The sequence below is a fragment of the Erpetoichthys calabaricus genome, chromosome 14, assembly GCF_900747795.2.
Source record: "Erpetoichthys calabaricus chromosome 14, fErpCal1.3, whole genome shotgun sequence".
NCBI classification, from domain to species: Eukaryota; Metazoa; Chordata; class Cladistia; order Polypteriformes; family Polypteridae; genus Erpetoichthys; species Erpetoichthys calabaricus.
Window position 1 is genome coordinate 99,987,089 of NC_041407.2, and position 24,235 is coordinate 100,011,323.

Here is a 24,235-nt window from a genome sequence, read left to right on the forward strand (position 1 = left end):
ATGCCTGGGCCATATACTGCAGGAAGTCATTGCACAACACCAATGCTTTGCCTATAAGAGAGAGAACCCCTGGGCTCCATGGAAAGGATTTTTGTCTGACCTGTGCTAGTTACTCTTCCCAGGCCTTCAGGGTCGAGTCCTCAACATACACCAAGCATCTTAATGACTTCTGGTTTGATGGTGATGATAGATGACACATGCTAATGTATGAAGTGTATTACCTATGACATCCCCCAGCTGACCTATGCCCCTGAACCAAAACCTTAGTCTCCGCAGGACTGGAGAAATTCTGTCACTGTTTGATGAGGTGTACTAAACATGTCGATGTTGTCCATGCAGAGCAAATATTAGCTCTTTAATTTCTGTGGTCCTGGTGCAGCAGTCCCTCTGATCGTTGGATTCTGCCTAAGGTGTTTGGTGAAAGCAGAAAGATGACGTGAGATGGGACTGGTCTAGCTAATCTTGGAAAGGACAGGGAAGGAGTTAGTGTCTGCCAGAGTACCAGGCTGGCAAATGCATGCACAAAGCACCATTTGAGAGTTCATAAAACACAGACTTGAAAGATTTTTCTTGGCCAAGTTTGACCAGGACTGCAAAAATGGGATGCTTGTTGATATTATGGGCAGAATACCTGGTCAGGGTGAGACTGTCTGCAATCCTACACTCTAGAATTTCACATGGATGGCCTGGGTGGATTACCTGTCTGATGAAAGCCTTCAGGTGGCGAGGCTAGTTGTGTACTGAGAGTCTTGTAGCTCACATTCAAGAGGGAGACTGGATGTCAGTTTTTTAAATTGCATTTCTGCCCTTTCTACCTATTGAAAATTGTGGCATCCATTCCCTCATTCCTATACCACAAGAAGGTACTCTGATTTTGGTATATGAAGGGAATAGTTCTGGTACCCATTGACCAGGTGAAAATGAATCTCTTAAAGTGTATTCATCTCTAAAGTTAGGAATTTAGTGGTAGCATAATATTTAATTTTGCAGTTTTCCACCTCCAACATGACTTATTTTGATCAAGAAACATACACTAGAAACTTGTAATTCACATATTTTGGTGCTCAGGAGCAAATCTTTGGTTATGTATGAGACCAGTACCATAGGATACCTTTTTAAATTTAAAGTTCAGAACGTTTTGATTGGCTGTCATACAAGGGCTACATGATGGCTCAATGTTTAGTACTGCTGTCTCATGGATCCACTGTTCTGTGGTTGATCACCATCTGTGTGTAGTTGTACATAAGTTGGTAATGGCATGGAATGCAGCAGTTGTGTTTACATGTATGCCATGGTAACAACATAAATCACCTATGCCAGAACAGTTTTGATAAGTGAAGATATTGCAAATGGCCCAGGTCATGTGAACTCTGGTTTTGTCTGTCATTACCGAATGTTGAGTCCAAAACAGTATATTTCCCCTAGTAATGCTATATTTTATGACTTTGGGGTTTTGGAATGAGCAGATTCCAATTGTGCCCAAATTTTGCAATTTTATGTTAATTTTAAGGTAACAGTTAGTTTTTATTATTAATTTGTTGATGTTTTCGCATTTTTTTTAATTTGTTATCGACTGTGGCCACTAACATTTCAAATGTTTTGTTGTGCACAAGGCCATGTTGTTGGTGATACACAGAGGCTGGGAGTAGTGATACATTTTTGTCACGCAGCTGCCACACTATCAGAAGTGCCGAAACTTCTGGATTGAATTTAACAACCTTGTGCATGGCAGCTAACACAAATCAATTTAGAGAGTCAGGATTTTTTTTGTGTGTTTCTTGACTTTAATTTCTGGTTTATGTATTGGGTTTTTGATGCTGACGTTTCCTGCCTAATGTGTGCTCTCATTCATCTCCTTGTCCAACCTCTCCATTTGATATTTGGCCTACTAATTGTTTCACCAAGGTCTATCATCTTGTATCTGCAGTTGAAGTGCTTGTCTGATTCCATAGTGTAGTGGTTATCAAGTCTGCTTTTCTGTTGTAAGTCGCTTTGGATAAATTGTCTGCCAAGCAAATAAATTTTAATGTAAATGTTCCCCACCGTTAGTGTGAATCGACTTCTGTTATTGAGATTTACTTACTGCTTCAACTGTAATGTGTGTTCAATGTAATGTCTCTTTATTTAAGAAATGTGGTAGGGTTGAGCAATTTACTGTTAGTGCCTCATATGTGCAGTTGGTTGAAGAGTGCTATATAAAAATCCCAGAGTTCTTCCTTGCATCCTCTGCAACTGTTTGGCCTAGAACAATTGATACTGAGGAGCAGGCCATACTTCAGTGTGTCACTTGGTCAGCAGAAAAGACAATTTGGCTGTGACTTACCCAAAATCCAAGATCTGCATAACTCCAGGTCCACAAAGCACGTAAACAGATTATTGCTGGCTTTTCCCATCTTGAGCATCAAATCTTTCAATTCCTCAATTCCAGAAAAACATTACAGGGCCCTGAAGGTACACACAACGCAGCATAAAAAAAGAAGTATTTTTACCTAAGCCATGAGTCTTATTAGCCTTTGATCTATTTTTAACAGCCCATATTGTGTTAAAATGGTGCTAGACTATGTGGTGTTAATTGCTTTCTTACAAAGATTGTGTTAAGTGTCAGTGAAAACAACTCCCGAGGTAAATTGTTTTGCACAGTAAGTGTAAACGTTCTTGACTAATTAACTGATTCTATTCTATTCCTTTCCAAAATAAATTGATCTAAATATTGCAATAATATGAAAGGTCCAAAATAAATTGATCTGAATATTACCATAATACAAAATGTGGCCATAACCTCTCCATGATAGTTTCATGCTTTCGCGGGGAAATACAAAATGACTATGAGCTACCATCCTGATATAGTGTTAATAAAAAAAACCCTCATGGCAAATCCATAATAATAAAAGAACATTAGCCAGACATCTGTTAAAGAACAAAAGTGGACATACCTTTAAGTATTATTGCTTTGGCCTACTGAAGCCTATTATCTGGTAGACTGATATTTGTATTAAATTGCATATAAATTAACTTTTTGTTTTCTTTAGAGGAGGAAAAGAAAGCAGCTACTCCATTACCAGAGAGCCCGCAGTCTTTGCAAAGCCCAGAGGTGGTGGAGAGCCCAGAATTGGTGCAGAGTCCAGAGTCAGCAGAAAGCTCATATTCACCGGAGAGCCCACAATCCTCTGATGAGTAAGGTGGGCTTGGAACACACAGACCAATCTATCGCCGAAGGCTACTCATACAGCTGCAGCATGGGACCGTATCATCTATTTTGTCACACTGACATAAAATAAATTGTACATTCAAGTTTTTGATCTATGTCTCTGATTTGTGTTCACTTTGATTCCTGCAAGGACTGATGTCCCATCCAGAGATCTGTTTTACTTTTATACAACACTACTTACAGGATGTGCTATCAGAAGACACTTGACAGAGATCATAAAAATCATAAACTAGCACCAAAATGAAAAACTCATTAGTTAAATGAGAGAATGTAGCAGCATCATGGAAGCAGAGAAACCAATTCTGTATTATACTGATAATAATTCTTTACATTTATATACTGTAGTGGTTTACTCAGCAGTTAAAGCACTTCAATGAGTGGAGAGCCACTTCAGCCAGCACTAATGTGGAGCATCCACCTGGATGATGTGATGGCTGCCATTTTTGCGTCAGTATGCTCACTACACACAACACAAGCTCCTTATTAGGTGGTGCAGTGCTGAGATACAGCCAGTTAGAGACTGGGGATAATTAGGGGGCCAGAATGACTAAGCTATGGAGGGAAGTTTAGCCTGGACATCGGGATACACCCTACTCTTTACGAAGGATACCCAGTTATCTTCTTATACAATACGCTACCGTGGCTGTCTGTCTGTCCAGGATTTTACATCACCTGTAGCTCGCAAACCGTTTGAACTAATGACCTAAAATTTGGTACACATATACTACGTGACATCTACTAGCCACTTTCGGGGTAATTATTGACCTCCAAGGTTATTCCTGTTTTTATTTTTATTTTATTGTAGAATCAACTCTCAGCAGCGGCAAGCAGGGCAGCCGTGCAGCACACGCGTACTGGCTCCGTTCTCATTCCCTACCACCTTCACCGTCACTTCCCCTACCTCTTCACATCTTAAATCAAGTGAAAAATTAAGGAAAACATACTAAGTAATTGCAATACAAACACTGACTTAATCAGTTTTAACGTGAAAAGATGCCGGCGAAAGAAGAGAAGAAGCAGGCTGCTAGGGTGGAGAGAAGAAGAGCTGCTCAGGAAGAAGCAAGTGCATCAACCTCTGAGCAAACGAGTGCTAAACGTACAGAGAAAGAGTTTGAAAACTATAAATGATCAAGTCAAGCGTAACGTGTGGTGCGCCGTTACTGGTCTTTAATAACCACTGAGAGCCAGGACCTCGCTTTTACGTATTATCCAAAGGACAGATACCCCGATCATCCTATAAATGTTTTTTTTTGGATGCTCTGAACCCCAACTTTTTATATGTGCGCAGCAAGGAATATTTACCAGAATGTATCTCATATTTAGGGCGGAGTGGTGGCTCTGAGACTAAGGATCTGGGCTGGTATCCAGAAGGTTGCCGGTTTGAATCCCCGTCACTGCCAAAAGAGATCCTACTCTGCTGGGCCCTTGAGCAAGACCTTTAACCTGTAATTGCTCCAGGGGTGCTGTACAATGGCTGACCCTGCACTCTGACCCCAAGGAGTATGCGAAAAATAACAAATTCCTAATACAAGAAATTGTATACGGCGAAATAAAGAACAACAACAAAAAATTAATCCAAAGGATTTTCACCAACTTCATGCTCTAATAACAAATCCAAATGCTACCCACCCTTCTTAACCTAAATCAGGGGAGCTTTGGTGCAGTGGTAGTGCTGCTGCTTTGCAGTAAGGAGATTGTGGGTTCGATTCCTGGGTCCTCCCTGTGTGAGTAGTGAGAAAAGTGCAATATAAATGTAAAGAATTATTATTTGACAGCTGCCTGGCCTGTTACTGTAACTAATGAGGCAAACTCATAATGATGGCAATTTAAAACAGCCAGTTAATTTAGTACGCATTTTGAGAATATGGAAGGAAAAATTTGAATGCAGACCTGGGTTCGCTTCCCAGGTCCTCCCTGCGTGGAGTTTGCATGTTCTCCCCGTGTCTGCGTGGGTTTCCTCCAGGCGCTCCGGTTTCCTCCCACAGTCCAAAGACATGCAGGTTAGGTGGATTGGCGATTCTAAAAATTGGCCCTAGTGCAGGGGTGGGCAGATTCATTCCTGGAGGGCCGCAGTGGCTGCGGGTTTTTGTTCCAACCCAGTTGCTTAATTAGAAAACAATCCTTGCCAATAATTACATTTCATGGCTTGTTAGTGCTTTAACTCTGCTATGTCAAGTCATTCTCATATCCTAGATTTTTTTTTTCCATTTTAAGGATATCATCCAAATACTTTGAAGTGTAAAACGGATGGGTAATTCACAGTCTTTCACTTTTTTCTCTTCTCTTTCCTTCCAAGTATTCAATTAAACCAAATAGTGCACGATAAATACACACAGGCGTAAAGGGTAACAAGCAAAATGGATAACTGCTGGTTTCTTTTGTCATTTGCATCTTTTTGCTAATAAGGAGCAATTAAAAACCGAGAATGCAGCTGTTTAAGACTTAAATAAGCAATAAGGGTTCATAATCTTAACGAGGGAGATAACTAAAATGAAGCAGAAATGTTTCTAGAGCAATGAGTGCTTCATATTAAGCAATTGGGTTGGAACAAAAACCTGCAGCCACTGCGGCCCTCCAGGAATGAATTTGCCCACCCCTGCCCTAGTGTGTGCTTGGTGTGTGGGTGTGTGTCCTGTGGTGGGTTGGGACCCTGCCCGGGATTGGTTCCTGCCTTGTGCCCTGTGTTGGCTGGGATTGGCTCCAGCAGACCCCCATGACCATGTGTTTGGATTCAGCGGGTTGGAAAATGGATGGATATTAAAATAAAAATAAACACGAGAAAATTATAGATTCAACGCTGGTGAGAGATCCGACAAAATTAGCATACTTGCGCCCGCCTATCTATGCTTAACCAATCGCAAAAGCCGTCTCCTCCACGTGCATATTTTTGACCAATTATGGATTACCATTGGTTCTCAAACTGTGGGGCGGGCCCCCCTAGGGGAGCGCAAAGATGTGAAAAAAAGAAAACAAGAATCGAAAATAGGAAAAATACATCTATTGAAACCAAAACAAATTAACTTAAACTACACTCTGATACTAGAAAAATAAATATAGAGTTAGATAAATGTCGATAAAAGTTAAGTAGGTATAATAAACTTAAATAATTGTGAATTTCCCCTTGGGATTAATAAAGTATCTATCTAAAATATGCATCTATGAGATATCATTAATTAAAAAAGAACAAATTGGTATTAGTGGGCTTCTTTCAAAAAAACGTTAGGGGTGGGGCGCGATTAAAACTGTTATGGAAACTCGGGTCGCAAATACTTAAAGGTTGAGAAACGCTGGATTAGACATTTTATTTTATAGTCCCAAAATGCGCCTCCGCTGGCTGGTATAGTTTGGCTGCGGTCGGCTAAAGAGAAATTATTATTAGATTACAGAATTATGATGGATTTAAAATGCAATAAATCGAGAGGAAAAGAAAAACAACATGTTGCAGTTCTAGTTGCAGGGTGTCGGAGTCTGTATTAGTGGGATTTTGTCCCAGACGGGAAGACAGTCAGCCGCACACAATAACTAACTTTGTGCCTGTCGGCTTCCCAAGCACAGTTAACTAGGAGTGTAGCCGGCAGACCAGCATGTTAGTCTAACTGGGTAGATTTTTTAATAAAGTAGTTTTAACATAAAAGATTACAACTAACAGTGCAAGTGCAGTGTTATTATTTTAAAAAATACGCCTTATACCTAAAAAGGCAGGACATTGCTTTCTTTATTGGCATTACCTAATGATACACAGCCCAGCGCTGCAGGTGCTCGGCAGGTGTCGTTGTCTCACCGGCGCTTTAATCTGCGCACTCCGCCCAGCGTTCTCTTCCCGTCACGACGCTGCGCGCGGCCGCACTCGCAACTCCCGCCCATTTTGACCGCTCAGTTTCGTTTTCGTTTTTGATAATTCTCGTGGCGCCCGACTGTTTTGTTTATAGCGAGGAAATACCCGCCCATCTAACCGTTTCTGTGAGCAAACTGCGCATGGCAAGACTCGTCTCTGGTTTGGTGAGTGCCTTTAAATATCGTCAATTTTTGCTCTCTAATTGGGGAAGGCAGCACTTTAATATGGCAGAGAAAGTACGAAAATAGCCGATAATAAGTGCGGCATCGGTAATCATCCGAGGTGTTGGCCTAAGTAATTCCGCCAGAGAATGGGGCCGTGCTTTCCGTTATCGTAAATGGTGCGCAGTAGGCCAACAGAGTGAACCTACAGACTGCAATACCTCGGAAGGAAGAAGCAACAACTTGTTTAGGTCTAAATGTGATTTTCGACCATGTCGGTGTGGATGTTTGCAGCTGGATGCCTCTCGCTTAAGAGTTCCAAAGTGCCACACGCTCCTTTCTTCTTCATGTTTCCCCACTTCTATGTAGGGTCGATGTGCTTGATCAACCTTTTCCAAACAGCTGGGTCCATCATCTTCTCGCCAGTCGAGCCTTTTTGCTTCAGATCTTCTTTTATTTTACCCATCCTCCTGTGGTTTGGCCTCCCTCACTTTCTCTTTCCCCGTTTTTCCATTCCCATCACTCTTTTTGCCCACGTATTTATTGTCTTTCCTCATCACATGTCCCATCTACTTCAGCCTACTTTCACGGTTTATTTTTTGATGTCTCTCCCACATTTGTTGCACCTCCGATTGTCTCATTTCTTATTCTGTCCTTTTTTGTAACTACCACACATCCATCCCATTCTCCTTTCTGCCACATCTAACTTCTTCTCCTGTGCTTCCTTTGTTGTGAAGAAATCTTGAGAAAAAACGAGAAGTGTCTTTATAAAGGCAATCAGAATTTAGACTTTATTGCACAGCATAGAAAACAATTGCAGAGCACATAAAGCCTGTCTCATTTCATAAAGTGAGCCCCAAATTTAATATAATTCTTATCATAAAAATGTACACTGTTTCCCATCATCTCCTGTACAGGGTTTCTCATGATGATGACCTCATTCAGTACCTTTTCTCATAACAATCACCTGGTGTTCCAGACATTTTTGTAGCAATACCCTTGTCCCCGTAGACATCCCCATAACAATCTTCTTCCCAACCCTTCTGGCTCGGAAGACAGATTTGCGATTTGCCACCCAGAGGTGAGCATCACCTGATTACCCCTCCCTTCATTCTTACGGCCTAATTCTGAGCTGTTAAGATAGATGGCCTTTCAATTAATCATCCATCCATCCATTTTCTAACCCGCTGAATCTGAACACAGGGTCACGGAGGGTCTGCTGGAGCCAATCCCAGCCAACACAGGGCACAAGGCAGGATCCAATCCCGGGCAGGGTGCCAACCCACCGCAGGACACACACAAACACACCCACACACCAAGCACACAGAAGGGCCAATTTAGAATCGCCAATCCACCTAACCTGCATGTCTTTGGACTGTGAAAGAAAACCGGAGCGCCCGGAGGAAACCCACGCAGACACGGGGAGAACATGCAGACTCCACGCAGGGAGGACCTGAGAAGCAAACCCATGTCTCCCAACTGCGAGGCAGCAGCGCTACCCACTGCACCACCATGCCGCCCTTCAATTAATTTGGGTTCAGAAGGACCCATCTATGAAAACTGGACTGCCTAATCAATAAATAATTCAATAAATGATTGCTTGTTGCACTAGCATCCTGTAAGGTTAAGGCTAACATAATAGGCAACTGTGCCAGTGAGCGTCCGCACACAGCTTCACTGATAAGGACCAAGCTGCCAACAACCTTGACACGGTGCTTCATACTTGAAAAAAGGAAAAAAGACAAGCCTTTAACAGTTGATTTTTTATGCTAGCTAATATCTGTTTTTTTATTATCACTAAGATGCATAAATATAAATGTACATGCTAATACAGTATAAGAGCGTGCGGCTGCAGACAGCAGTGCTGTTAAGTCATGGCACAGTAGTCTGACTGAGGCCAAGCTACTGCTTACGTCACGGGCACATGTCTCAACACTCAACTCTTAGGCCTCTGTAGTGCTCAAACTAACTTATATCATAATACAATGCATTTTAATTTTATTGGCTAAGGCTGTGTTTACCAAATTCAGTCCTGGGGACCCATTGTGGCTGCAGGTTTTTGTTCCAACCAGATTCATAATCAGCGATAACACTTGATAGCACTGATCTTATTTAATTAGCTGGTATTTTTTTTCTTCTGCATTCAGAAAAGCACAACAGCATGATTTTTACATTTATAAGACATTTAGAAATATTTTTGCTTTTGCTATAGTTTAAAATGCTTAACTCTCTTTTGTTGATTTCATTATATTTTACCCTTACTCTGTGCAGTTTTTCCACTTCGTAGTATCTTATTAATGACAATCAAAAATGAGCAAAGCAGATAATAATAATTCTTTGCATTTATATAGCGCTTTTCTCACTACTCAAAGCGCAAACAACACTGAATAATCAAAGGCTGCAACTAGTTCAATCTTAGACCCACTAATTAGTAAATAACAGATTAATTAAACAATTGGAACATCTGGAAAAGTAGAATGAAAATCAAGATGAAAATATCTCTCTATTATAAAAAGAAATCCTGAGACGAGACTTTCTCGGAGATAATTTCATTTTGACAAGTCCCGCCCTTCTCTCAAACATTTATAACTATGCCCGTGTTCCACTCACTTCTCATTCGTGTGAATGCTATTGTCAGACATAGTTCCTGCGCTCTCAGCTCCAAGCAGGGTCAGAAATAAAAGACAGAGAGTAGAAGACACAGTAGAATGTCGTAAAGAGGATCAAAAACGTTGATGCGATACCCATGCAGAGCAGGTTAGAGATTATGAAAGTACTAAAATTCAAAAGTCTCAAAAAACTGATTGTAAAGATAGCATTAGTGCTAACAAATGGAAATTATTACTCGGTAAAATAACAGAACAGCGAAAAGAGATCGACTATATGGACATAGGTGATATGTCAAAAGTATGTAGATATTGTTCGGCTTTAAACTTTAAGTCGGAGACTTGTAGATTGTCTAATTCGTGTTGTCATCAGGGAAAAGTAGTGTTTCTTCCCAATGAAGAGGCGTATCTGGCGAGAATTAAAAGATTTGTTGTTTGGTGAAAGTGAAATCCACATACGCGAGCGGCAGAGACGTGAAGTGGCTGTCCCGGAGGTTGGCGAGCGAAGCGTGAAGGGAGCAGAGCCCCCTAGTTGTTAAAAAGAAACAAATACATTATTCCCAAATAACTGCTTGGTACATTTTAATATACAGTGTGTGTGTGTGTGTGTGTGTATGTATGTATGTATATATATATATATATATATATTATACTGTATATAATCTTTTTTTATCAATTAGTTTTCTAATTTCTATATTGTTCCCAAAACACAGAACTTGGGAAATAACAGTTCACTTAATCAGCCCAGGAGTTCAATTAAAAACAGAAGCTGGTTGTAACAAAAACCTGCAGCCACAGGGGGTCTCCAGGACCGAGTTTGGGAAACATTGAGCTAAGGTATTGATGAGCCCTAATACGTCTAAATGCCACTTGAGTGATTATATTTTTATGCACTAGCTTGAGAGTGTGCCCTTTACTCACACAGACAAAGGTCCTACATGCAGTTATTTTGGTCTTCTAGCAGCACTTGCATCCTCAAAATTAAATCTGCCTGTTTGCTTCCTCAGAGAACATGAGGTTCTCCCCTGGCTGGGATTCTAATCCTTGTTTTATGTCCTTTTTGGTAGTTTTTGAGTCATTCATTTATGTCAATGTTACTTTTGTTAATTATTTGCTTTATGTATCTGTTATGTTCCTTGTATGTTGTGGGTATTTCCCCAAGAGAAGGAGCCACCTGCTCATTACTGCAAGGGACTGCCCTCAGCCTTATAAAGGACAAGTCGCAGTTCCTTTTACATGAGTCAGATGACTACTTACCACCACGCTCAGCGACCCAGCAGATGTTTTTGTTTTGGCTCTGTATCTTAAACTGTCTGGGTCAAAACAAGCCACTTCATCACGTTTACTTAAAAAAACAGTACAGACTTTCCACATTTGTATTAAAGTGACCACACTTTACATGTAAGACCATGACCGTAAATGGCAAAAAGTCTAATAACTTCAGGATGAAAAATTGACAGTAAACCATATGTTAGACAACTCGGAAATGGAGAGTGTCAAAATGACCTGTAACATAATAGGACAGTTAACTAGGTTCCAGAATCGTCACGTTAGTCTGCCATTTTCTGTTTGTTTCCGTCCTGAGTTGTCACATGTTGTGTCAGCATGTAGATAGATAGATAGATAGATACTTTATTAATCCCAATGGGATATATACTTGTGTTTTTATATAATGTAATATTCCTGTTTGGTGAAAGTATTCCTAACAGTGGAGCCAACAAGAAGAACTTTTGTGCCTATGGCACATTTTCATGCAAAACATGCAGCTCAAAGTGCTTTACAAAAAATAAGAATTCTAAAGAACAAATTATTAACATGAAATACAAAAAATAAATACAAACTTACATAGTGCAGATAAATAAGTAAGCAATAAAAATGCCACGTTTTGATCAAAAATTGTTGCCCGCCACTCTGTATAGGAATACAGTGGGTATAGAAAAGAATCATCCTCTTCGAAATATTCCCATTTTTTTTTATTATTATTATTATTACCACGCTTTATATTAACTTCACCTGTTTGTTGTCTGGTACAATATTTAACCCACTTCTTATTGACCAAATGACTTGAAATTTTGCACACTTACTCACTTCCAATGACAATACATGAATCAATAATCCGTTTCACTAATTGATCAATTAATCCATGTTAATTAAGAAATGAAATTTTCATATGAAGAATAGTTCAAGATTTCACCAATAGATGGCGCTAGTAACGGATAGAAATATTAAAGGAAGTGTTAAAATATTGATTACAAAATTATACTAAAACAAACCCAAATTGAGAATAATATATACCAATACTTTTTAAAAACCATGCTTATATTAAGTTAAAAAGTGTACCTAAAAGTAAAAAAAAAAGTCGTAAAATAAAAGCGTAGGCACTTTTCATCAATCAACGTTCAAAGCACACTTCTTAAAATCTTATCAAAAGTCATTTTTTGTTTTGAGTATATGATTATACCACTTCCATTTTTTTGTTTTTTATTTTATTTGTTTCTTCCTGGAATTCTTAATATTAATATGTCACTTTTAATTTTGGTACACCTTGCTTACCTACTTGTTCAGTAAATTTCTTTTTCACATTTTCTTCTTTGTTCGTTTCTGATTGCTGTACTATAATTTACTTAACCTATTTGCTGTGTGAAAGAGTAACGGTTTTTGTCTGGTGTTTATTAGAAACTATCTTGTAGTTTTCTAGTCATTGTTTGTTATTGCCATGAAGTACAGAGTTACTAAGCACAAAAGTCCCAATAATGGCTCAAAATTCCCTACAAGAGGGGAGAAACAGTCAAACTGCAACTAGTAACAAGAGGGCACACTTAGAATATCTATAAATACAAAAAATGTTTATTATACAGAAATGTTCTGTAATAACCAAAGTGCCAAACACGTTGCTTGAAGTAGACCATCCTGTAGCAAACAATATCTCAGTGCATGATACAAAAAATGGTCAAAAGACAGAGCACAGAGGTCAAAAAAACCCAGGAAATCATGAAGAAAGCACAATAAGAATAATCTCTAGAGACGCTTTCCACCAACTGTGGGCAGCATTCAATGAACCACAAGGGACTGTGGGTTTTCACAGACTTTATTAGGATTAGGGAAGCTCCTTGACAGTGACGGGAACTACGAACAAGACTCATGGAAGATACATAGAAATTAAATGACCAACAATGTTAACATAAACAAAAGAATCAGAAAAGACATAAAAATGTTATTTTAACTTCAGCAAGTAGAGGGACCCTGGCTGGAATATAACATTATCAGTTTTATTATTCTTAAACTGAACTGGCATTCTCTTTACTTGGGTATATTTAGGTACTGGCCTGCCTCTGTTCTGAGCCAGGGCACTGACTGTGTAGCCATTAGTATGTTCTGCCTGTGTTTGTGGTGGGTTTTCCTCCCATATCCCAAAGATGTGTATGGTAGGTTAGTTGTCAACTGTAATTTGCCCTTAAATGACTGTGTGAACCATGTGATGGACTGAATGCTCTTTCAGGGTTCTTTCCCCTTTGCACCCACTAATGCTGGGATAGGCAGCACCTCTCCATGACACTGAACTGGATGAGTGGGATAGAACTGGGATGTGTAAGTCATGGATGTGCAGGATTTGAGCTCCGGGATGTGGTCTTGTGTATCATATTCCCATTTTTAAGTGTCCCTTTGTAAAGTCCTGTAACACTTGAGTTTTTTAGTATGTCAGTGGTGCATTGGTTTGCAAGCATAATTCATTCCGGAAACATGCTTGTAATTCAAAGCTCTCGTATATCAAAGTGAATTTCCCCATAACAAATAATGGAAACTCAGATGATTCGTTACACAACCCAGAAATAATTATATAAAAATGATTAATACAAAATATAATACATAAAAGAAATTAACTTTCACTTTACTTTTGAAAAGAATCGTGGCTGGTGTGAAGGGGGACAAGAGAGAGGAGAGGAGGAGGAGGGCTTTCACTCTTAACTAACGGAATCCCTGCTATCTGTTGGCTGACTGGAATCTTTTTTTTTTTTTTTTTGTTTCCGACTTTAACAGGGAACCTATCCAATGACAGTTGCTTTTGCCTCCTTTTGAGGATTTTGCAGAAATGTGACATTGTATTGTCGTTAAACAGATTCATCACTCACACACAAAATAAAAAAAATCCTTTACGCACACACACATGGCCACAGTGCTATAATAAACAGCATACGCTCGCATGGATGTTGACTATACGAGTGAGGCATGCTGACTGAGAGTGGGCATGGGAGACAATTACCCACAATCCCACAGCAGGAGCGAGAACCACCATTGGCTCAGTTGTGATCATGCAACACTCGGCAGACAAAGTGTATACGTACTGCTAGTATTGCAAGACCTCGCTCATTTATCAAATTGCAATTTATTAATTTTTGCTCATCTTGCAAAACATTCGCAGACCAAGTCACTCGCAATCCAAGGTTTTACTGTATCTGTAATACCTTATAGCAAAAGCATTCGTCCAGTTACTGTTCTATAGATATTCATGTAAATGGTTGTACTCTGTGGTATGTAAAAGAAAGCTTGAGTATTTAACTCTTGTAAAATCTAAATCAATGCGTTTCAATTTCCACTAAGTCTGTTTTTAGTACTAATTGATTGTTTGCTTAAAGATGGGAATATTGATGATATCTAATTTGGAAATTCTTGTTCTAGAAATTCAACCATACTTTGTTTTTTTTCTTTTTTTTTCAGGTTAGAAGATTTTCCCTCAAGTCATTTTTATTTTTTTCAAAACAAAAAAGCAACAGCAGAATGTCGAGCATTGAGAATGGCTCACTGGAGTTTCCGTTTCTATCGGATACATCAAATGATAATTATTATTTCCGTACTTTAATGATTATAAGAGGGCTTCCTGGTAGTGGCAAGACCTTACTAGCCCAGGAAATCAACAAACATTTTAGGGAAAGCTGCCAGGTGATTTCTTATGCCCCCCCTCTGCCTGGGCATTCAAATCAATTTGAGAAACTGGCCAATGATATCAGTCTCTCCTGTAAGAATGGGAAAGAAGTCATTGTTGTGGATCATACCAACCACCAATTGGAATGGCTAGAGCAGCTCTTTGATATTGCAAATGGCCACCAATATACCGTCCTTATTATTGAGCCCAAGACAACCTGGAGACATGAAAAGAAACTGCAATGCCAGGGCCCACCCTCAGTCTCAGAAATGGAAAAAATGAAAGAAGCCTTGTCGCAGCCTCTCTTGCCCTTATACTATGGCTGGTTCCTGACTCATGAAAGTGGACATCACTTAAAGAGCCTTTGTAATAAGTTTCTGAAAGTCATGAAAGAACTGAGTGAAGACAAGAAGCATGTGGAAGAGTGTAAGCACTGTAAATGTGGTAATTGTATCGGAAGGTTACTGGTAACTGTACAGTCAACTACTAATTTATAAATAAATAAAATGGTAGACATCCTCTTTAGGCAAAAAGAGAAATAAAACCACAAATATTGGAATAAAATCACCCCAGCTTGTACACTGAGAGTTTTAAAAGGCAAATGTCAAACATCTCAGTCACTTTGACTCTGACTAAAAGCCCAAGTGCATCCCTTCAACCAACTTAAGGTAGAAATTGTGCAGTGGTGTCTTTAGCCTACCTACCTGAGGGATCAGCATTCTTGTTGGCTAACTATTCTAAAGTAATTTCTTTGGGGAAAAAATGTTTTGATTTACACAAAATCTGCCCGATGAGTACCTTTACCAAGGTCACAAAAGTGGCACAAGGGTTTGTACCCCTGCTTTACAAATCCAGTGTGTTGAATCAAGTCCTTTACCCAGTTTTTGTCTGTGTGACGTTTGACTGTCTTCCCCACTTATTTGTGGACTTTCCACCCAGAACTAGTGAGAAGCAAAATGACACCTTTTATTGGCTAAATAGAAAGATTACAAAGCTTTCGAGACAACTCGAGCCCATTCTTGCCTGATGGCTAACACAGTACAACACCCACAACTAAAAAGACATATGTGTTTGGCTAACCAGCAGCTGTAAATTGACTGTCTAGTGTGGCTTGGAGTGTGTGTGTGTGTGTGTGTGTGTGTGTGTGTGTGTGTGTGTGTGTGTGTGTGTGTGCAAGCCCTGCAGTGAATTAATGCTCTGTTACAGTGTTCCTGAATTGGTTAGGTGTAGTATTCAAATAATTTATTTATCAAGGCAGGGTCCTAGAGTAACCCTAGTCTCACTTTCCAACTCTCAATATTATATAGACCTGGATAAAGTGTCCTAAATCCCCACTTATAGCCTTCATATTTATACTTGACAGCCTGTTACAAGCCAAAACAATCAGGACAAGAGAGATTTACACTTTTATTTTTACATTACAGATTAATACTCTCCAACTTAAGGTTCCTAAATGTGCCAAAAACAGAAGAACAGTAATGTGTGTGACAAATCATACCAGTTATAACCTGGATGGGATAGCAGGTGTCATACTAGGAGTCTCTGATCTGGTATGGTCTCTGGCTGGAATGATGGACTAAGACCGAGACCATGCTGGATCAGAAACCAATCAGCTTACTAAGATGAAGAGCCACTTGGTTGTCTGGAGTATATTGCATGCCTAGAATCCTAGCAAGACAAGCTCTTATCTATCCAGGTTGTATTTGGTATTGTTTGTCACACTCATTACTTTGCTTTTCTTTTATATGTAATAAAGAATCTAAAAGTAAGAATTGTTGTGAGTCTGGTGCCATAAAGTAGCAAATTCAGGTGAAGCCTTCAAAATGGCTCAGAGAAAACAGGCCAGAAACCTAACTGGTCTGCCCAAAAATAGATCTTACACTAGTGGAGCCTGAAACTAGGAAATGGTGAGGCTTGAACAGGCTTTTAAAGGTCAGAATGCAAAAAGCAGTCTCAAATATCTCTAAAAAATGTCTCACAAGAGCAACTCTGGCTTGTACAGAGACCAGTCCTGAATCTTTATAAAAGAGGATTTATTAACAAAAATTGCAAAAATAACAAAATACTCAAAAAATAACAGAAAGGGAGGCAGAAAGGTATTGCATAAAAGCCAATCCCAAGTCCCAATACAAAAAACAGAAATCAGAGTCCTTAGAGCAGTAGCAGAAGTCACAAGAACCAGTAACAAAGTTACTGGTTACAAAGAAACAAATAATCAAAATAGGAACTTAACCAACCACCAATGGCAATGGACTGCATCTCCCATAAGGCTTTATAGGGCGAGCCTCTCAAAACTGACATATGGGTGGCCCTGCCTCCTGGGGAACCACCCACAGAATACAGGGAACATAGACATTTAAAGAAACAGTACATAAATATTTTTAAACAAAACAAAAACAATATATTAGACATCAACTAAATAATAAATGAGCAGAACAATATTAACTATAGTAAATGATTTAAACTGAAAAATGAATGAAAAAGACAAAACATAACATAAACATAATCCAGGGAAGGAACCTGGCCAAAGCATAACAAGAATAGGGTCACCCCAGGACACTTCCATGACAAAATGATTGGCATAGTCGACAGGATTTTGGGCTAACCGTGTCTTGCACGCTGTTGGCGAATACTGTTTTGATTAGTGAATGAGTAAAGTAGTTACAAGACACCTAGTGTTGGGAGATAAACACTTAAAGCTACTTTTCTGCTTAATGTTAGTCAGTCATTTCCCAACCCGCTATATCCTAACACAGGGGTCTGCTGGAGCCAGTCCCAGCCAGCACAAGGCACGAGGCAGGAACAAATAACGGGCAGGGTGCCAGCCCACTGCAGGGCACACACACAGACAGAGCACACACTAAGGACAATATAGGACCGCCAATGCACCTAACCTGCATGTCGTTGGACTGTGGGAGGAAACCCACGCAGACACGGGGAGAACATACCAACTCCATGCAGGGAGGATCCGGGAAGCGAACCCGGGTCTCCTTACTACCACTGCGCCACCGTGCAGCCCTCTGCTTAATGTGAATAGAATCAAACAGTGTCTTTTGAGTGGATGTGGAGCAGAAAACAGGGAATGTGGCTTTTTTGGTTTCCTCTGAACAAGCCTCCAGTGTTTATTCTGCAGAGATGGTTTTTTTTCTAGTTTAGGCTGATGTTTACTTGATTTGTTTGACTGTTTTTTGTAAGTCACTTCGGATAAAACTGTCTGCTTAGCAAATACATTTGAAATGGTGAATCCACATTGGTCCCTGGTTTGTGTGTGTGTGTGAGAGAGTATGCTGTCCAGTGAGCTTGCATCCTGTGCAGGGTTGATTCCTGACTTGTATCTGATGCCGTCAGGTGTATGTGTGAGTAGACTCTCCAGCAGAGTAAACATTTGCCTTAGTTTGCTTCTTGCCTTGTGCCCAGTGTTTTTCAGATCAGTTCCAGCTCCTCACCAAACTGTAATGATAAAAGCATATTCAGAAAATGGTTGGATTGTGCTTGAATGCACTGTATGTACAATTTGCAGTAGATGTTAATGAAATCCATCCATCCAGTTTCCAACCCGCTGAATCCGAACACAGGGTCACGGGGGTGTTAATGAGATGTACTGTATATATTAAGATCTTCTATTTTGTTGTCCCACTGTTTGACCAGATGTGGAACTAAAATATTAGCATGGATATGCAAATTCAAATTTTATGTGGTGGATCCCCTTGAATTCAAAGCGAAGGGCCCAACATTCCCATATTAAATAGTCAGGATATAAACATGAGACTTCGCCTTCTGCAAGAGGAATTGGGGATAGAGGTGGTCTGCTGCTAATATGGTGCTTGTCTGCTTCAAATGTGCTGCAGTTGTGACCATTGCTTCAGTTCTAATGTTTGAGGGCTCAAGCACTTTTGACCGTGTAGACTGATGTGCTGTTTCTAACTCCCCTAAAATGTCAGTGTCTTGGATTTCAGATCTTGATTCTTAATATCCATGTGAGCTTAGCTGTCTGTTGTTCTTAGAATCTTGTGTTATTTGTATAGTATTTCAGTATTGATTATAGTACAGTTTATTCATTTTTCTTTTTGTATTCTAGTTTCCCTGAAGTCTGGAGAGAAGCCCATCGACTTTGAGACTTTCCATCATGAAGGGCCACTTCATTGTACCACAAAGTACTGTGACTATGGGTCTGCTGAAGGGGCTTCTGAATACTCAGAAAAGAAGGTGTGGAATAAACCCTTTTTTTAAGATATTTTAGGCTGCAGGCAGGCATTTAGATATGTAAGTTTTCTTATGAAAGAAAGCATTTATCCAAAAATCCCCCAAAACGGTAGAATCACTTAAATCTTGCATTTTGATGAAACTGGCCCTGGACTATATGAGTCCACTTGTGGAAAACCACCTTAACCCACTGCAGTTTACCTATAAGAAAGATTGAAATGGAGGATGCAATTATCTGTCTGCTACACAAGGGTTATTCTCACCTGGACAAAACTGGCAGCACTGCGAGGATTGTGTTTTTTGATTTCTCCAGTGCCTTCAGTACCATCTGGTTATCCCTGTTAAGGGTTACGCTCAGAGATGTTCAGGTGGATGAATCTATGGTGTCCTAGATAATGTGCTATCTGACGTAGAAACTGCAGTTTGTGAGACTCAAGGACTGTGTGAGCAGCACTGGAGCACTGCAAGGAACAGTCCTGTCTAATTTTATCTTTACTCTGTACTACTTGGAGTATAAATATAACACCAGGTCATGTTACTTGCAGAAATTTTGATGATGATTCTGTACTTATGGGGAGGGTGTATTGAAAAGGGGGGGGGGGTGACAAGGAGTATACAAGTCAGGTGGAGTACTTTGTTTCTTGGTGCAGAAAGAGTTGTGTGCAGCTTAACATCAGCAAAACCAAGGAACTGCTTATTGACTTTCACTGCACCAAAGAGCCTCTCTACCCAGTCAGTAATCAGAGAGTGGATTGGGGGGCTGGGGGGGGGGGGGGGGGGGATCATGCATTGCTACTGGGGTACTTGGGGGTCCCATCAATGACTGGCTGAACTGGTCTAATACAACAGGGTAACTATATAAGAAAAGGCAGAGTAGGCTCTTCTTCCTTAGGAGAATGCAATCCTTTAATGGGAAGTGAGATCCTTTACATTAACTATCTATCTAAAAACTAACATTCTTAAAGATAGATAGATAGATAGATACTTTATTAATCCCAAGGGGAAATTCCCATACTCCAGCAGCAACATACTGATAAAAAACAATATTAAATTAAAGAGTGATAAAAATGCAGGTATAACAGACAATAACTTTGAATAATGTTAACGGTTACCACAGTGCACAGTCACACAGTGTGGGGGAGGAACGATCTCCTCAATCTGTCAATGGAGCAGGACGGTGACAGCAGTCTGTCGCTGAAGCTGCTCCTCTGTCTGGAGATGATCCTGTTCAGTGGATGCAGTGGATTCTCCATGATTGACAGGAGCCTGCTCAGTGCCCGTCGCTCCGCCAGACACGTCAAACTGTCCAGCTCCGTGCCTACAGTAGTGCCTGCCTTACTCACCAGTTTGTCCAGGCGTGAGGCGTCCCTCTTCTTTATGCTGCCTCTCCAGCACACCACCGTGTAGAAGAGGGCGCTCGCCACAACCGTCTAATAGAACATCTGCAGCATCTTATTGCAGATGTTGAAGGATGCCAGCCTTCTAAGGAAGTATAGTCGGCTCTGTCGTCTCTTGCACAGAGCATCAGTATTGGCAGTCCAGTCCAGTTTATCATCCAGCTGCACTCCCAGGTATTTATAGGTCTGCACCCTCTGCACACAGTCACCTCTGATAATCACGGGGTCCGTGAGGGGCCTGGTCCTCCTAAAATCCACCACCAGCTCCTTGGTTTTGCTGGTGTTCAGGTGTAGGTGGTTTGAGTCGCACCATTTAACAAAGTCATTGATTAGGTCCCTATACTCCTCCTCCTGCCCACTCCTGATGCAGCCCACGATAGCAGTATCGTCAGCGAACTTTTGCACGTGGCAGGACTCCGAGTTGTATTGGAAGTCTGATGTATATAGGCTGAACAGGACCGGAGAAAGTGCGGTCCCCTGCGGCGCTCCTGTGCTGCTGACCACAATGTCAGACCTGCAGTTCCTGAGACGCACATACTGAGGTCTGTCTTTAAGATAGTCCACGATCCATGCCACCTGGTATGAATCTACTCCCATCTCTGTCAGCTTGTCCCTAAGGAGCAGAGGTTGGATGGTGTTGAAGGCTCTAGAGAAGTCCAGAAACACAATTCTTACTGCACCTCTGCCTTTGTCCAAGTGGGAGAGGGATCGGTGTAGCATATAAATGATGGCATCCTCCGCTCCCACCTTCTCCTGGTATGCGAACTGCAGAGGGTTGAGGGTGTGGCGGACCTGTGGCCTCAGGTGGTGAAGCAGCAGCCGCTCCATGGTCGTCTTCACATGTGATGTCAGAGCGACATAAACCTTTTTATGCTGGTATAAGTGGAGGGCAGAAAGAAGCTTGCAGTTAACGGTATTGGCCAGGAGTGCGGAGTGTGTTTTTGTAACATTTCTTCAGGGTTTTTTGATTTACAGATGCATCTCAATACATTAGAATATCATCAAAAAGTTAATTTATTTCAATTATTAAATTCAGAGTGAAAGTCATTTATTATATAGATTCATTACACACAGAGTGATATATTTCAAGCGTTTATTTAGTTTCATTTTGCTAATTATGGCTTTCAGGTAATGAAAACTCAAAATTCAGTATCTTAGAAAATTAGAATATTACATTAGACCAATTAAAAAAAATGATTTTTAATACAGAAATGTTGGCCTACTGAAAAGTATGTCCATGTACGCACTCAATACTTGGTCAAGGCTCCTTTTGCATGAATTACTGCATCAATGCGGCGTGGCATGGAGGCGATCAGCCTGTGGCACTGCTGAGGTGTTATGGAAGCCCAGGATGCTTTGATCGTGGCCTTCAGCTTGTCTGCATTATTGAGTCTGGTGTCTCTCATCTTCCTCTTGACAGATTCTGTATGGGGTTTAAGTCAGGTGAGTTTGCTGGCCAGTCTAGCACAGTGATATCATGGTCATTAAACCAGGTATTGGTAGTGTGGGCAGGTGCCAAGACCTGCAGGAAAATGAAACCAAAACTGTTGATTTTCTTTTTTAAGAGCGCTGGCTGTCAGAATGTTTTATGGACCTGAGCAGATAGACATTATTGAGGCCTTCACCGTTCTTTATTTTCAGTTACTGTGTGATGGACGCAGGTTGTTGTTGATGTGTTAATATTGTTTGGTTGCTAATTAAGAAAAAAAGAAATTAAGGGGCCCGAATCTTAAGTTGTGCATCAATTAAAATTAAAGCAAAGTGATAATTAGCACCAAAATCTGGTCACTAATTAAGAAAAGAGAATGAAAACTTGCAGCCACAGTAGCTCTCCAAGACTGGTGTTGGAGACCCCTGCTCTAGTGCAATGTTTCTCTGACGTAATGGTCAGGGTCCACCTTGTGTGAAGCTAATTTTGGAGTGGAAGCCCCCTTGAACAAAAATGTCTGTCGATAGTCAAATTAACTCTCTTGACATCCGTTTTACGTGTTTGCCTTTGTTTTCCTTTTTACAGGCTGTGAAAGACAATTATGGCGCTGCTTTCAAGCTGGCAATAGAGGCCTTGTTCATCACCCCCAGGACTCTGGGAGCAAGAGTCAAACTTACAAAGGATCAGCTACTTTTGTGGCCAGAAGATGATGAAGAGCAGTGTAACGCAAGTCTTCCTTTCGGCAGCCGTGCACACATCACCCTGGGTGTTGCCCCTGGTGTGCAGGATGTACAGACTGGCATTGACTTGCTGGAAATGGTCTCCATGATGCAGAAAGGAGACAAATGTGAGATGGTTTCAGAGGTCAGCGAGGGAAAGCTGAGTTACTTTCGTCAGGATAGGTGGATGTTGGAATTAAACAAAAAGGAAGAAGTGAAGAGTGTGTTCTCTGGATATTATTCCAAGCGTAAACAAGAAGAAGGGAAAGAAGGAGAGGAAAAGAAAACCGAGAACAAGCCGAGCCGATGGAAATGTGGCTTGCTGTGAGTCTTACTGCGTTCTTACCAGAGTGTGCCTTACGCCTTCAGTCACTAATCAAACCGCTAGAAAGTGCTCTCCATCCCTTTTGAAATTGAAAAAGAGGAATGGAAACGGTACAAAGATGAATATGTGCTTTTTTTGTTGCTTTTGGTAGAACAGTCAATGCTGAATCAATTTAAGGATGGCTATTCATAAATCACTGCTTTGTTTCTCATTTTTATTATCAAGAAATGCAAGTGCGGCAATGGCAAATAAAATAAAGGCAGTTGGGTCAATTTTGGATGTCTTTGTGTCCCAGCAGGTATGAAAACTACGGCCTGTAAATTGGTGTTCATTGCAGCAGCCACTTAGCGGTGTCCTGAAGGGCTTCTGCGGAATTCAAAAGCCAACAACAAGCTGCCTCCTTCATGTGTAGACTTGCTGCTTTAACGGGCTAATTACAGAATGGATGATGGATGGGGATGAGTAGCAAAATCAAGACTTTAGAACAATTTAGACAGGAACAGGCTATGCAGCCCGATAAGCTTGCAAATCCATCCATTATCCAACCCGCTATATCTTAACACAGGGTCCAAGGCAGGAAACAAACCCCAGGCAGGGCGCCAACCCACCGCAGGGGGCACACACACACAGGATCGCCAATGCACCTAACCTGCATGTCTGTGGACTGTGGGAGGAAACCCACCCAGACACAGGGAGAACATGCAAACTCCACACAGGGAGGACCCGAGCTTGCAAATCCTCTTTCTCTAAATTGAGTTTTAAAGGCCCCCACACTACTTGTTTGTGTCAAACTCCAGGCCTGGAGGGCCGCAGTGGCTGCAGGTTTTCATTCTAACCTTTTTCATAATAAGTGACCAGTTTTCACTGCTAATTAACTTCTTTTCTTTAGCCCTGTTTTTAAGGATTCAGTCCCCTGAATTGATTCTTTTCTTCATTAAATGACAGTCAAACAGAAATTAGATGTGAAACGAACCAACAGATTATAAATTAAATTGGGGATTCAAACTCCAACCAATTTCTTAATGAGATGCTGATTCTGGCTGTTAATTGAACCCGTCATGTAATTCCATGGCTTGTTGCTGCTTTCATTCTGCCACAGCAGACATTTCCAAAACTGTTGATCGTCTGTTTTACTAAGACCTTCACCCTTCTTTATTTTCAGCTATTGTGAGCTGGTCATGTGGCTGCTTGTTTTGTGTCATTGTTTGGCTGGGGCGGCACGGTGGTGCAGTGGGTAGCGCTGCTGCCTCGCAGTTAGGAGACCTGGGGACCTGGGTTTGCTTCCCGTGTCCTCCCTGCGTGGAGTTTGCATGTTCTCCCCGTGTCTGTGTGGGTTTCCTCCCACAGTCCAAAGACATGCAGGTTAGGTGGATTGGCGATTCTAAATTGGCCCTAGTGTGTGCTTGGTGTGTGGGTTGGCACTCTGCCCGG

General features: G+C 40.9%; 3 protein-coding genes across 3 annotated transcripts in view; all 3 read left to right on the plus strand.

Annotated features, from left to right (window-relative positions):
• The window catches only part of odad4 (outer dynein arm docking complex subunit 4), a 53,648-nt gene extending 50,349 nt beyond the window's left edge, over positions 1-3,299 (plus strand). Inside the window, exon 12 of the mRNA XM_028819602.2 lies at positions 3,030-3,299. Coding sequence (XP_028675435.2) covers positions 3,030-3,178 — 149 coding nt within the window. The 3' untranslated portion in view covers positions 3,179-3,299. The remainder of the gene's footprint in view (positions 1-3,029) is intronic.
• nkiras2 (NFKB inhibitor interacting Ras-like 2) overlaps positions 1-24,235 on the plus strand; it is a 292,782-nt gene that overhangs the window by 192,578 nt on the left and 75,969 nt on the right. The window lies entirely within an intron of this gene.
• Positions 7,010-23,076, plus strand: cnp (2',3'-cyclic nucleotide 3' phosphodiesterase). The gene is made up of 4 exons (XM_028818695.2): positions 7,010-7,207; positions 14,527-15,157; positions 18,810-18,937; positions 22,346-23,076. The coding sequence occupies exons 1-4, from the start codon at positions 7,184-7,186 to the stop codon at positions 22,805-22,807; spliced, it is 1,245 nt and encodes a 414-aa protein (XP_028674528.1). The 5' UTR covers positions 7,010-7,183; the 3' UTR covers positions 22,808-23,076.

Bases quoted from the DNA above. Each gene is read 5' to 3' on its own strand.
- cnp (XM_028818695.2), top strand. From the start codon at position 7,184: ATGGCAAGACTCGTCTCTGGTTTG. The intron at 7,208-14,526 runs GTGAGTGCCTTT...TTTTTTTTTCAG, and splicing joins CAAGACTCGTCTCTGGTTTG to GTTAGAAGATTTTCCCTCAA. The intron at 18,938-22,345 runs GTGTGGAATAAA...TCCTTTTTACAG, and splicing joins CTGAATACTCAGAAAAGAAG to GCTGTGAAAGACAATTATGG.